At 41.5% G+C, this 13,725-nt stretch overlaps 1 protein-coding gene across 2 annotated transcripts in view; it reads left to right on the top strand.

The window, feature by feature from the left end:
- The first annotated feature begins 377 nt into the window (after positions 1 to 377).
- The window catches only part of SNX25 (sorting nexin 25), a 247,905-nt gene continuing 234,557 nt past the window's right edge, over positions 378 to 13,725 (top strand). For both annotated transcript variants that reach the window (XM_072624146.1, XM_072624147.1), the window contains exon 1: positions 378 to 934. In XM_072624146.1, coding sequence (XP_072480247.1) covers positions 515 to 934 — 420 coding nt within the window. In that variant the 5' untranslated portion in view covers positions 378 to 514. The remainder of the gene's footprint in view (positions 935 to 13,725) is intronic.

Raw genomic sequence — 13,725 nt, forward strand, 5'->3', positions numbered from 1 at the left:
GGGGGAGCTGGGGCTGCAGAAGTTCTCTTGGGGGGTGCGGACCCCGGAGTCTTAGGTGGCCGCGCACCTTTCAGGCAGATGCGTAGGTGCACCGCGGCCCCCGTCACCGGCCCTGGGCCAGGTCTGAGTGCCCGACAATGACGCGTCGCGGGTGGGGTGCGACCCCGGCCAGATCATCCCGGAGGGCCCCCGAGCGCGCTCTCCCCGGGGCTGGGCTGCCAAGGCCGCTCGCCCTTCGCAGCTGTCACTCAGCCGCCGGCCCCCGCCCGCACTCCTCCCCCTCGGCTTGACACGCTCGTCGGGGCCTCCTCCCCTTCCTCCTCCCCTCCGCCCCGCTCCGCTCCGCCCGGTGCATTGACATAGTACAAGTCCCCCCGCCCCGCAGGCGTCCGGCTACCTGAGGGGGCGGCGAGGCAGGCTCGGCGCTCGGGCATGAGCCGCGGGAGCAGCCCGAGGAGGAGCTGGGCACGGCCGGGCGGGAGATGCGCCCGTCCCCGGCGGCACCAGGAGCACCATGCACCCTGACGCCTCCGCCCGCGGCGCGCCCGGCCTCAGCCTCCGCCGGCAGCGGGAGCCCGCGGCTGCCGCAGTCCCGGAGCGGAGATCCCGCGAGCTGCCGCCGGCCGGCCCGGCCGCCTCCGCCTCGTCCGCCGCCGCGCTCGGGCTCGGGCTCGGGCTCTTGGCGCTGGCGCTGTCCTGGCTGGGGCCCGGAGGAGGCGGGGGCGCGGAGCCCGGGGAGCGCGGGCTCTGCGTGCTCCTGCTCCGGCTTTGCCTCTACCTGGGCTGCGCGGCCGCCGCCTTCCTCCTGGGCGCCCTGGGCGCGCTTCTGGGCCGCAGCCGCGCCGCCCCGCCGCCCCACTTCCCCGGCCCCTGGGGCCGGCCGAGCGGCGTGGCCGGCCGGGCTGGGGATGCAGCCGCCCGGCCGCTTCCCGGGGTGAGTAACAGGACTCCGCTGCTCTCCTTCGTGTGTGTGTGTGTGAGTGTGCGTGTGAGTCTGAGTGTGGCACAGGCTGTGTCTTCCCGGAATGGCCCCAAGTACCCCAAGGATGACCACCCACATCCTCTCCCCACTCCCCCTGCTAAAAGTACTGGGGACGGTGCCCTGGAATTCGGGGAGAGGGTCTGCCTCCCTCATCTCCAACTCCTTGTACCTGATTTTCTGGCGCCGGGGTATAAGCCCTGTGGTTCAGTACTGGGATTTTATCCAAATACAAATCGTCGACAAGGGTGGGCTTCTGCGAATGGGAAACAAACTGTACCAACCGGAGCCTTGTGAGACAAGTAATTGAATAATTGTCCCAACACTTCAGGATTTCTTGTTTTCTTACATGTTAACGTGACAGTCGATGAACAGCCTACCCTGTTGTTACTAAGACCTTCCAGTTTCTAATACTTTTAAAAGGGATGCCAGAAATTAATGTGTTGCAATAGATGGAAAGCTGTTTCCCTCTAGGAATGAGGCATTCTTAGACTGGAGAAGGATTAGGAAAGTATCCTATTTCACGTTTTCTACCTTCGGTTCTCTATTTACTACTCTCTCTCCTCCCATTCTAAATATATATTTTTGAAATTGGTTAAAAAGGATTTGCATTTATACATGAATATGTAACATAACAAATATAGGTAATGCAGTGTATAAATATACATATAATATGTTACATAAATATGTATAAAGTTTCAGTGCTGCTTTAATAGCTTAAAACTATTTGAGCTCTATTAAAGCTTAAAACGGCACGGAGACTTTTGGGAGAGCCTGTGTATACTCTGATATATGTGAATTGTATGATTTAAATCTATTTTTGAGCCTAATAAAATTATCATTTAAAGGTGAAGTAACAAAATTGGAAATAACTGCTGTAAAAAGGGCCACTTGGGATATGTTCAAGTGCCAGCCTTCTAGCATGATGCAAAGTGGTTACTAATGTGCAGGGCAGTAATTTGTACATTTCCTCTGTGTTCTTTTCCATGTGATCTAGAGTATAGCATCCGAGGATCTCAGAAATGGAAGGGCTGTCTAGTCCAACCCATTCTGAAGAAGGAATTCCCTCCACCATATAAGTGGTCATCCAGTCTTGAAGACTTGACTAATGGGAATCTCATCACCTTCAAAAGCATCCCATTCCACTCTTGGATCAATGCTGTTAGAATAATTTTTCTTATATAACTCTGAGGTCTGCACCCCTGTAACTTGTACCTGGCCTACCCTCTGGGACCTAGGGGTACATGCCTCCTTGTCTCTGTGTTGATCCTGACTTAAGATATTAGAAGACAGCCAGCTATGTCTTGTCTAAGTCTGCTCTGCTTTGGGCTGAACACTTCCAGTTGCTTCACACGCTCCTTGGATATTGGGGTTCCAGTGCCCTCTGTCTGAATTACAGCTTGTCAATTTCTTTCCTAAAATGTGGAGCTTATAGTTAAGCACACTCTTCTAGTATGGCTTGACCAGAGCTAAGCAGAGAGGAACTCTAATATTCCCTTTCAGGGTACTCTGATTTTAAAGCACCCTATGATGACATGACTCCACTAACCTAAGCTGTTAGAGGGCAAGGACTGTCATTTTGACTTTCTTTGCATCCCCAGCAGTTGGCTTATTCCCTGGCATGTAGTAGGTGTTTAAAAAATGCTTATTGACTGACTAAAATCTTATTTTGAAGTCTCCTTTATAACTTGGAGCAAACCCTAGATTCTGGCAAGCTACTCTAGAGCAAACTCTACTAGGTAGGTTGGACGAAACTGGAAGGCCTTGGGTCTGAGGACCATCCTAGCTAAATTTGGAACAACTTACCAGGTTGACTGCAGGATGATGGATATTCTGCCAGGGATACTCTCAAAGATCATCTGACTTATGTAGGGTTTGTACTCTGTGACCACAGAGAGAATACTGACAGGTATTACTGACTAAAATTGAAGTAATATTGATATCATTTGACCCTCTTGATTCATATTGAGCCAACATCTTGAATGGCAGCTTTAGTCCAAAGAAATAGTCCAAAGACTCAGAATTTGGAGAAGGCTGAGTATGAATTCTGGAGCTAACACTTACTTAGGTATATGATCTTGGGTAAATTATTTAACTTTCTTGAGACTATTTCTTTATCCATGAAATGGTAATGATCATCTTTATACAGCATGTCTCTCAGGGTTATTGTGTGGCATATGCCTTAACACTGTTTATAAATATGAACTATTCTTGCAAAATCTCAAGAACCTTTTCATATGAAATATAGTTTAGTCATGTTTCCCCCTCTCAGATTCTTCCTGTAAATTGAGCTTCATATTTATGCTTATTCAATTTCATATATTCTATTCCATCCATTGTTCCAAATGGCTGTGATATTTTTGGATACTACCTTTGGTAACCAATATATTAGTTATTCCTCCCAGGTTTGTGTCAGTTGCAAATCTGATAAGATTCCTAACCATACCCTCATCTAAGTCATTGATAAAAATGTTGAACAGAGCCCGGAAGCTCTCTATTTAAAATCTCCTTCCCTTCAAACTGACTTTTGTGTTTGGTGATTGAACCAGTTCTGAATCTATTTATCTGTCTGTCTGTCTGTTTATCTGTGTATCCATCCATCCTGCCTACACCATTCCGTTTTCCCCACAAGAGCAAAATTAAGATAATTATGATGATGATGTTGATGATAGCTAGCACATATGCACTTTAAGACTGGTAAAATGCTTTACAAATATTCATATTTAATCCTTACAACAACCCTATTAGGTAGTTTTATTATTATCCCTGTTTTACAGATGAGAATTCTTAATCAGATGCCTCACTAAAGACCAAGTATATACTATGTCTGTATCTTTCCTCGCCTGTCATTGCTATCTAAAAGGAAAATTAACTTATTCTGACATGACTTGTTCTTGACAAACTCATTTGGGCTGGTAGTGATCCTTTCATCCCTTTCCAAGTTTTCAAAAACCATTCTTGTCATAATGCTTTCTAAAAATTTATTAAGTCCACTTGTCTATGGCTTGAACAATTTACCTTCTTCCACTTTTGGAAAATTGACCACTTATATCTAATCCTCTGGTGCTTTTCCCTTTCTTCATGGATTTTCAAAGATTACCAGCACCACCAGTTCTACAATCCTAACTCATTTAGTACTTTGTGATGTACTTTGTCTGGCCATGCCTCCCAATTATCCCTGCCAATTTGGCACAAGAGTTTACTACACTGAAAAAAAGTTTAAATGTTATCTGTGTGCCCAAAGTACTGTTTCTCTGCCTGTCAGGATTCCGAAAATGTCTCACATAATGGATTGGAAAGTGTATGTAAGGCATGAATCCAGGTCAATACAATGGTATCTTGAAATGCATCTAGAATTTAGTGTGCAGTACTGAACCATATCCCATTCTTGCTTAAGTTTAGTGCCTTGCTTGAATAAATGGAAATGAAATGAATAAAACCTCAGAATTGATAAAATTTTCATATCTAGCTCACTGCTGACTTTAGCATTTTCTGTGAAGTTGAGCATAGAAAGTGTGATGTAGTTTGTTTGATAGTATTTTTTCCCCCCTCTCCTTTTAAAATTACCATTCAATAATCAATACTACCATGGAAAAAATGGCACCTGTAAGACAAGCCCTGCTTCTTTAGAGTCCTGGAAGAAATTATAACAATATATTCCAGTCTGCTAAACAGACCAACCCATTTTCTGGCTGTAAGCCCAGAAGCCTTATGTTATGGGTAATCACTCTGTTGCCTGGAAAGTCAGGTTCCAAAAAAAAAAAAAGTCCCAAAACAAACAATAACAAAAACCTCAGGGCAAGCTCACTCGTGCCTTTGGGCAGATGGAATTGGACAGCTGCCCAGAAATATGATTTTTAAGGGATTTGGAAGAAAATGAACTCTGAACTTGGAGCCAGAAGATCTGAGCTCTGGGCTTAGCTCTCCCGCTTAGCAACTGTGTGATGGGTGTGACCTCCTGAGATCTTTGAGCTTCAGTTTTCTTATCTGCTTTGACTACATTATAAGAATGTGGTAAAGGTCTCAATTCACCAAGCTGTAGAGAAATATGCCATTCTCTTAAGAAGAGGGAAAAATACAATATAATTTTTTTTGGAGTTATCTCATAGGGAGCAAAGATATCTAACCTGAGAGACAGACAGACAGACAGATTCCCCAAAGTCTCTAGAGGGGATTCCTCTATATCCTATTTCCAAAGTCTGTCTCTCTCTTCATGTCTAGAATCAGTCCCTAAGAAAGTCTAGTATCATACATAGCCTAAGACAGCATAAAGAATGTCTCTCTAAAGTTCTAGCATAAACTTCATCCTTAGAGTCACATAGTATTGTATCAACATTCTCTCTATCAGTTAGGAGAGTATCATGCAAAATGCCCAAAGACCAGCTAGAACACTGGGTTTTATATCTATATATGTGCATATATCCCTATATATGTATATGTGTATGCAACAACCAAGCCCTCAATCAACAAGCAATGCATCATATCTATGTATGCTTTATTTATCTATCTATCTATCTATCTATCTATCTATCTATCTGTCTGTCTGTCTGTCTGTCTGTCTGTCTGTCTGTCTATCCATCTATCTATCTGTCTATCCATCTATCATCTATATATGTGTGTGCACATTATACATGTGTGTATATGTATATATGTGACATATATATGCATGTATACACATATACATATATATACCTAGAACATTTATGTTTTCAAAATAGTCCAGAAAAAATTGAGATGTGAGGGAACACTTCCATCTAGGAGAGAGAAGGGTCAGAAAGGGGAAAGGAACAGGTATTTATTAGGTACCTACTATATGCCAGGCAGAATGCTATTGCTTTACAAGTATTATTTAATACTCACAACAACCTTGGGAGGTAGGTTCTATTAAGATCTTCATTTTACAGTTGGGGAAATTGTGGCAGATAGAGGTTAAATAATATACCTAGGGTCACACCTAACAGTATGTATGAGTTTCATGATTTAAATCTATTTCTGAGCCTAACAAGACTACCATTTAAAGGTGAAGTAGCAAAAGTGGAAGTACCTGCTGTAATAAAAGGTCATGGGAAGATGTAAGTCAGGTGCCAGCTTTATGAGAATGGTTAGTAATATACAGTGCAGAAATATGTACATTGCTTCTGTGCTGTTTTCTGTATAATCAAGATCACAGCATCCCAGAATCCCAGAGGTGAAAGGGCCATCTGGTCCCACCTCTTCTGAAGAAGGAATTCCCTCTACAGTATCCTAGAAAAGTGGTCACCTTGCCTTCACTTAAAGACCTCCAGTAATGGGAATTCTAATTCCTAGGACAAATGTCTGAGGCCAAATTTGAATTCAGGTCTTCCTGACTGTAGGCCTAGCACTCTGTTCACTGTGTCACTTGGTTGGGCAAGTCACTTTACCTCTCACCTATAAAATAGGAATAATAATAGTGTCTACTACACAGGGTTGTGATGAGGAGTAAATGAGTTTACATACGTAAAGTATTTTAAAAGCCTTAAAGTGCTATATAAATACTATTATTACTGTAGTTATCATTACCTCTGAGATGAGTGTTTCACCAATACCTAATACAGTGTGCTAGACACATAGCAGGCACTACTTGGCATGTAGTAGGTGTTCCGTAGATATTTACTGAGTGGTTTTGAATAAAGCAGTTAGAAGCATTTGAAGAAAGAAGTGCCCAGTCTGGCGAGGAGGGTAACCTGTATATAGATAGCTCAAAAGTGGGGAAACAGATGGTGGCTGGATGAGAGTAATTAGACTGGTGTGGTAGCTCAGAAGAGGGATTTTATTTAATTTACCACCAGCCAGTTACTGATACTGTTGATTCTATGACCCTAGGCAAGTTATTTTTCTCATTGGTAAAATCACAATATTGTATTAGCGAAGGGTTCTTAACCTTTTTTTTTTTTTTGTCACAGGCCCCATTAGTAGTCTGGTGAGACCCATGGACCCTGTCTTGGAATCATGTTTTCAAATGCACAAAATAAAATACATAGGACCCCAGAGGAAACCAGAATTTAGTAAAAATAAAGGTGCATTTTTTTTCCCATCCAAGTTCATGGACCCCTTGATATGTCTTCATGAAAAGGGTTCACGTTCCCTGGCTTAAGAACTCCTGGATTAAAGGACCACCAATGTCAGTCTTCAAGATCTTTTCCAGGTCTACCTTTCTCTGATTCTGTGAATGCTTGCTGAATGGAATTGCATATGGAATTCAGTAGACAATGGGGAGCTGTTTAAACGTGTTGAACAGAGGAGTAGTGTGGTTATCATTGTTAATATTATTGGTATTCTAAACATTATTTGTGAATAAGGAAGACTAATTTGGCAACCATGAAGAATGGTGTTGGAGGGATATGAAATGGGAAAAGACTCGGTAGGAGACTACCATTCCCAGGAGCCCCACATTTCTGTCAGATTCTGTAGTCTTTGAGGGAAAAGAGAAGGGTTTGGAAGGAATCATCCATGATGCAGCTGTCAGACATTTTGCAGGACCGATTCAACAGTTTCCTATCTGTGCCTGAGAGCCTCTTAGACAGCTGGCACATGACTTTCCCAAGGACGTACATAATATGGAAGAACGCAGACAGAGATTATTATTTAGGAACAGTGGTCTCCTCCATTCCCCAAACCACACTTTGACCCTTTCTGTCAATCAACAATCATCGCAAAGAGCTCTCATCATCTTCCCTATCTCTCCATTATTCTAAGAGAATCCACTAAGAGCAATGACCTAGACTGGCGGTCTGCTATTATCTGCTTACTTGCAGGAAATATCAGAGTAAGGGAGGAGGGGAATGAAGTTTTAAATGCTGTTCTCCAAAGCTGCTGTTTTCCACTCTCACCTAGGCTGCCCAGCTTACTTAGTATGGTAATAGAATAATCCAGGCAGCTGACAGTGAAGACTTCCATTTTTGCCTGTTCTGGACAGTGGAACCACAAAGAGAGCACAGATGTAAGAAATATTACAAACAGACAATCAACAAGACTTGATAACTGATCCAAGGTGGAAAATTAATGAGAGAGGGAAAATCAGAAGTTGAACAACAAGAATAAATTCTATAAATATTTATTGTCTAAGTGCATGATAGACAGTGGTAGAACTGCAAAGATTAAATGCAACACCTGATCTGGGCCAGTTAGCTTAAAGCCTTTTAGAGATAGATGACATGCAAAAAAATAGAGCAACAGGTCAAAATGAGGTCTGTTTTCTAAGCCCGGGCAGCCAGGATTTGGCAGGTGGCAAGGCTTGTGTCTTGGACCACTTCACCACTCCAGTCATGGGCCAGCACTAGAGCTGGGGGTGAGGCTAGCACAGCTAACTTGCCCTGTTGTATGGTGGTCCAGACTCTGGCAATGCACAGTCATGTCCTTACTAGAAGGGTTTATGTTTAGGTTTATGAACCTAAACATCTCATGCCTCTGACTACTTAGTGCTTTCTGAATCTGGAGATGGAGGTGAATACTGGTTGAGCCAGGTCTTGAAGGACCATTGCCAGAGACAGATGCCAACTTGGAATAGTGTGGATGCTCAGTAAGCCAAGGGGTAAGGACTTGATGGAGGGAGCTCCTTGCTAGCACCAGAAGCATGAGAACACCTCTGCCTGTGGGGTCTTGGGTAAGACCTTTTCTGTCAATCAACAAGCATTTATTAAAGTTTACCATGTGCCAGTCATGGTGTTAGGTACTGAAGATACAAAGAAAGCAGACTGGTTTCAAGGAACTCATACTTTAATTGGGGAGACACCTCCAAAAAAACGTATATACAAGATATATACAGTGTAAATTGAAGAAGATCTCAGAAGTAGGGATGGTACTGGGCAGTAGTGAGGACCTCCTACAAAACCTAAGGGTGAGATCGTTAGTTTTTCAGTTGTGTCCAACTCTTCATGACCCCATTTAGGGTTTCCTTGGCAAAGATACTGCAGTGATTTTCTCCTCCAACTCATTTTACAGATGAGGAAACTGAAACAAACAGGGTGACTTGCCCAGGGTCACACAGCTAGTGAGTGTCTGAGGCCAGATTTTAACTCAGGAAGATGAGTCTTTCTGACTCCAGGCCTGGTGCTGTATTTATTGCCACAGCCAACTTCCCTAAGGGGTGGATGAGATGATCTCTAAGGTTCATTCCCACTGTGACATTTCAGTTGCTTTGTCACACAGGGCCCACCCCTTACATTTGGATACCTCCCTTGATTATTTTTTTCTTTCCATTATCAGTTCAACTACTTTGTTTTATTTCTAGAATTCTGGCTGTATGGGACATTTAGGGGATGTTAATAATATGGTGCTTTAAAGTTTGCAAATCTCTCTACATATATCTCATTTAATTCTTTACAACAGCCCTGGGAGATAGGTGCTATTATTATTCCAATTTTACAGATGAAAAAACTGAGGCAGACAAAGGGAAAGTGACTTGCCCAGGGTCATACAGCAAGCAGATGAAGTCAGATTTTTCTGACATCAGGTTCAGTGCTCTATCCTTTGCTCTACCTAGCTGATAGCTCAGGATGGAATGATTAAAGGTGCTAAGATGTCAGTCTTATACAGGAGATTGTGACTGTCTTTTGGCTCACTTCTACTACATATCTTGGAGCAGGGGTTCCTTTTTTTAAAAATTTATTTTTATTTTCAACATTCACTTTTTTAAGATTTTGAGTTCTAAATTTTTCCCCTTCTTTCACCTTTCCCCTCCTCAAGATGGCATGCAATCTGATATAAGCTATACATATTAAGCTTATTTCCACATTAGTCATGTTGTGAAAGAAGAATCAGAACAAAAGGGAAAGCCATGAGAAAGGGAAAAAGAGAGAAAATAGTATGTTATGATCTGCAGTCAGACTGCATAGTTTTTTCTTTGAATATAGATAGTATTTTCCATCATGAGTCTTTTAGAATTGTCTTAGATCATTGCGAGTACTAAGTCTGTCAAAGCCGGTCATCACACAGTGTTGCTGTTACTGTATACAATGTTCTCTTGGTCCTACTCACTTCATTCAGTATCAGTTCATGTAACTTTAGGATTTTCTGAAATCTGCCTGCTCATTATGTCTCAACATTCCATTACATTCATATCCCACAACTTGTTCAGCCATTCACCAACTGATGGACTTCCCCTCAATTTCTGATTATTTGCCACCACAAAAAGAGCTGCTATAAATATTTTAGTAAATGTGACTCTTTTTCCCTTTTTTATGATCTCTTTGGGAAACAGACCTAGTAGTGGTATTGCTGCATCAAAGGGTGTGCACAATTTTTATAGCCCTTTGGACATAGTTCAAAATTGTTCTTTAGAATGGTTGGATCAGTTCATAACTCCACCAACAATGCATTAGTGTCCCAATTTTCCCATATCTTCTCCAGCATTTCTCATTTTCTTGTTTTGTCATGTTAAGCTATCTGATAACGGTGATGTGGTACCTCAGAGTTGTTTCATTTGCATCTCTATTCAATAGTGATTTCGAGCATTTTTATATGAATATAAATAGCTTTAATTTGTCCATCTAAAAACTGCCTGTTGATATCCTTTGACCATTTGTCAACTGAGAAATGACTTGAATTCCCCATAAATCTGACTCAGTTCTCCATATATATTAGAAATGAGGCTATTAGCAGAGATACTAGATGAAAGATTGTTTCCTAGCTTTCTGCTTCCCTTCTAAGGTTGAATTGGCTGTGTTTGTGCAAAACATTTTTAATTTCATGTAATCAAAATTATCTGCTTTGCATTTTTGTAATGTTCTCTGGGGGAAAAAAGACACCTTTATTTTCACTATCCTCTAAGCATTTCTTTTGATTATAAATATAGGAAACCTCATAGACCATTTTTTTCATAGGACTAAGAAAAAGTTTGTACTGTGAAAAAGTATAAGGATCCTGTCCTATGGGCATCTCAGATCACTAGAAAAGATGTTACTATGTTTAAAAGTAAAAATTTCAGGCTCTTCTTGCGCATTTATTTTGTTCCCCAAATCACTGTAGTGACATTTGTTACTGAGCAGGTATTGACAGGCTGTGGCTTGCAGAGTACCTGGAAGGCTGTTGAGGTAACCTCTGGCCTAGAATTCAGCTTGAATTTGCTTTTTATAAGCTGATAGCATGAAAAGAAAATTTAGTTCTGTAGCATTAAAAGCTGCTCGCCAAAAACCAAATAATGTTAATACAAAATATTATGCAGTAAGTTCACAGAAGGTACAAGTAGAGGGTTACATGAAGTCTGAGGAAGGAAAGGCCAGTACTAGTTGGGAGACTCAGAGAAGGCTGCACGGAGGAGTTAGCATGTGAAATGGGCTCTAAAAGATGGGGGACCAGATGAATGGAAGTACCACCCACAGAAATAAGAAAACCAGATGAAGTAGTGGATAGTTTCTTAGACTTGCAGTCAGGATGACCTGAGTTCAAATCTGGCCTCATATGCTCTAGCTGTGTGACCCTGGGCAAGTCACTTAATCCTGTTTCCCTCAGTTTCCACATTTGTAAAATTATCTGGACAAGGAAATGGGAAATCACTCCATTATCTTTGCCAAGAAAACCCCAAATTGGGTCACAGAGAGTCCATCAGACACGACTGAAATAACTGAATGACAAAAACAAAACAAAACAGAAACCTCTCAGGGTTATTGTGAGGATCATAGGAGATAAATGAAAAGAGAAAATCAATCTAGATTCAAACCATTTCTAGCTGAGAGACAGACAGACAGACAGAGGCAGATATATAGAGAGATATCCAAATTAGCATAGCCCTTGGTGCCCTTCAAGATAACTCTGCCCAAAGAATAATCTTGGAAAAGGAAAAGAAAGTTTAAAAGCCTGAGTTAGCCTTCCAAAATTGTGCAACCAAATCACTATCCCATTCTTTCTGTACAACTCCCCTCACTCTGCAAATTAAATCAAAGGACTTTCTTCTCCTTTGCATTGATATCTCCATCATTTTTCTGTGAAGACTGATCCACAAGTATCTCTTTCACCCACATTGTATCAGAAATCTTCAAGTGGGTAAAGAGACAGTGAATAAGACAAGGTAAGTTTGGTTCTTTCCCTTAATCTCTTTACCTCATGAAGAGCCCTTTCCCTCTTTGATCCTGACCTGTCACCAAAAGGGCTTTTCCCAAGAATGTGGAAAATGTTTTAGAGAAAGATTTTGTTTCTTAATATTTTCAATTTTCCTACAAATGAACTTTTAAATATGCTGTCACAGGAATATAGTCTGTAAATTTCGGAAAGATATCAAGTTTTGGGTGTGTAATTCTGGTGGCTGTCTTTCTAAGTGTTTGGTAGGTGCTAAATTTTTGCCATCTGCAGTGATATGCAGTGATATCACTTGGATAGTTTTTAATAAGGCCAGGCTCCTTAAGAATGAAATTTCTGTATTTTTTTGGAAGTAATGACCTATTCTTGTATCTAGAGTATAAACCCCTATGTTTCTGTAAACAAATGCACTTGGCTGAACCATTTATTAGCTTTGTTGACTCACCGATTGAGTTGGTGTGGATGTTACCTGTTGGCTCCATTCTTTGGTTTTCATCATTTTGTGAGTTCTTCCCTTCATTATTTTTACTCTTATTTACCATGTAGAGAGGGAAGCTGTTTGGCACCAAGGCAGATGGAAAAATTAGGAGAATAGTGAATAATTACCCCAAATCTTTAAGCTCAGCATGAAAAGTAAAATTCTTTTGTCAGAAGTAATCAGAGGGATTATAGGATCATAGATCTGGAACTGTATGTAGCCCCATGTAGTCATGATGCCCCATCCCCTCATTTTACACATGAGGAATCTGAGGCCCTGAAAACTTGGGACTTTTCCAAAATGGGAAGGCTACCTTGTCTCCTTCACAGATTCTAACAGTTGAAGATTTTTAGCTCTGCTGTTGTGTAAACTGGACAATTAGATGCTTGCATTGCTTTTTATAAAATTTCCTCTTGGTTTCTTCCTCAGAATCTTTCTGTAATTAAGGCTGAGCTCATTCGATTTCTCCTGCTTATGTCTCTTGGGAAAATGTAGGCTTGCTTGCCTATGGTTGGTGGTGCCTTGGGGATTACACCACTCTGGGGTTCTCTTTCCCTACAGTTCACTTTATAGATATGTACTCAGTTATGATCTGTTCCTAGTAAGAGCTTTAGATCACCCCATCAGAGACTCATTCGAATTAAGAGTTGACCTCTCTATGGGTATGTAAGTTAGCCAATACAATTCTAATAACTGACCCTAAGAAAAATAGACAAGAAAAGTGGCGTAGACAAATTCTTTATCACTTTTGAGGAAAAATAACTGTGTGTCCTTTTAGTAGTTGAAAAGAGAAAAATATTATACTTTTACATGAAGGATACTATATAAGATCTCTCTTTTTTGACAAGTCTGCCTAAAAGATAAGAAAGACTTTGTTCCTTTGTCCTTAAACTATCTGATCTCTTCCAAGAACTGTTTTCCTTAGCACTTTAAATATGTGTACATTGGTGTCATGAGTACAGGGGGCAGCTAGACAAAGCAGTTGGCCTGGAATCAGGAAAAACTCATTTTCCTGAGTTCAAATCTGGCCTCAGACACTTACTTTTTGTGTGACCCTGGGTAAGTCACTCAGCTCTGTTTTCCTCAGTTTCCTCATCTGTAAAATGAGCTGGAGAGGGAAATGAAAAAACCTCAAATGGCATCATGAAGAGTTGGACATGACTGAAACAACTGAGCAACAGGAGAACTGGAAGAAGAAACCTTAAGATACTTAGCTTAGGGGGGCTTACTCTTT

Source organism: Notamacropus eugenii, chromosome 7 (genome assembly GCF_028372415.1).
Source record: "Notamacropus eugenii isolate mMacEug1 chromosome 7, mMacEug1.pri_v2, whole genome shotgun sequence".
NCBI lineage: Eukaryota > Metazoa > Chordata > Mammalia > Diprotodontia > Macropodidae > Notamacropus > Notamacropus eugenii.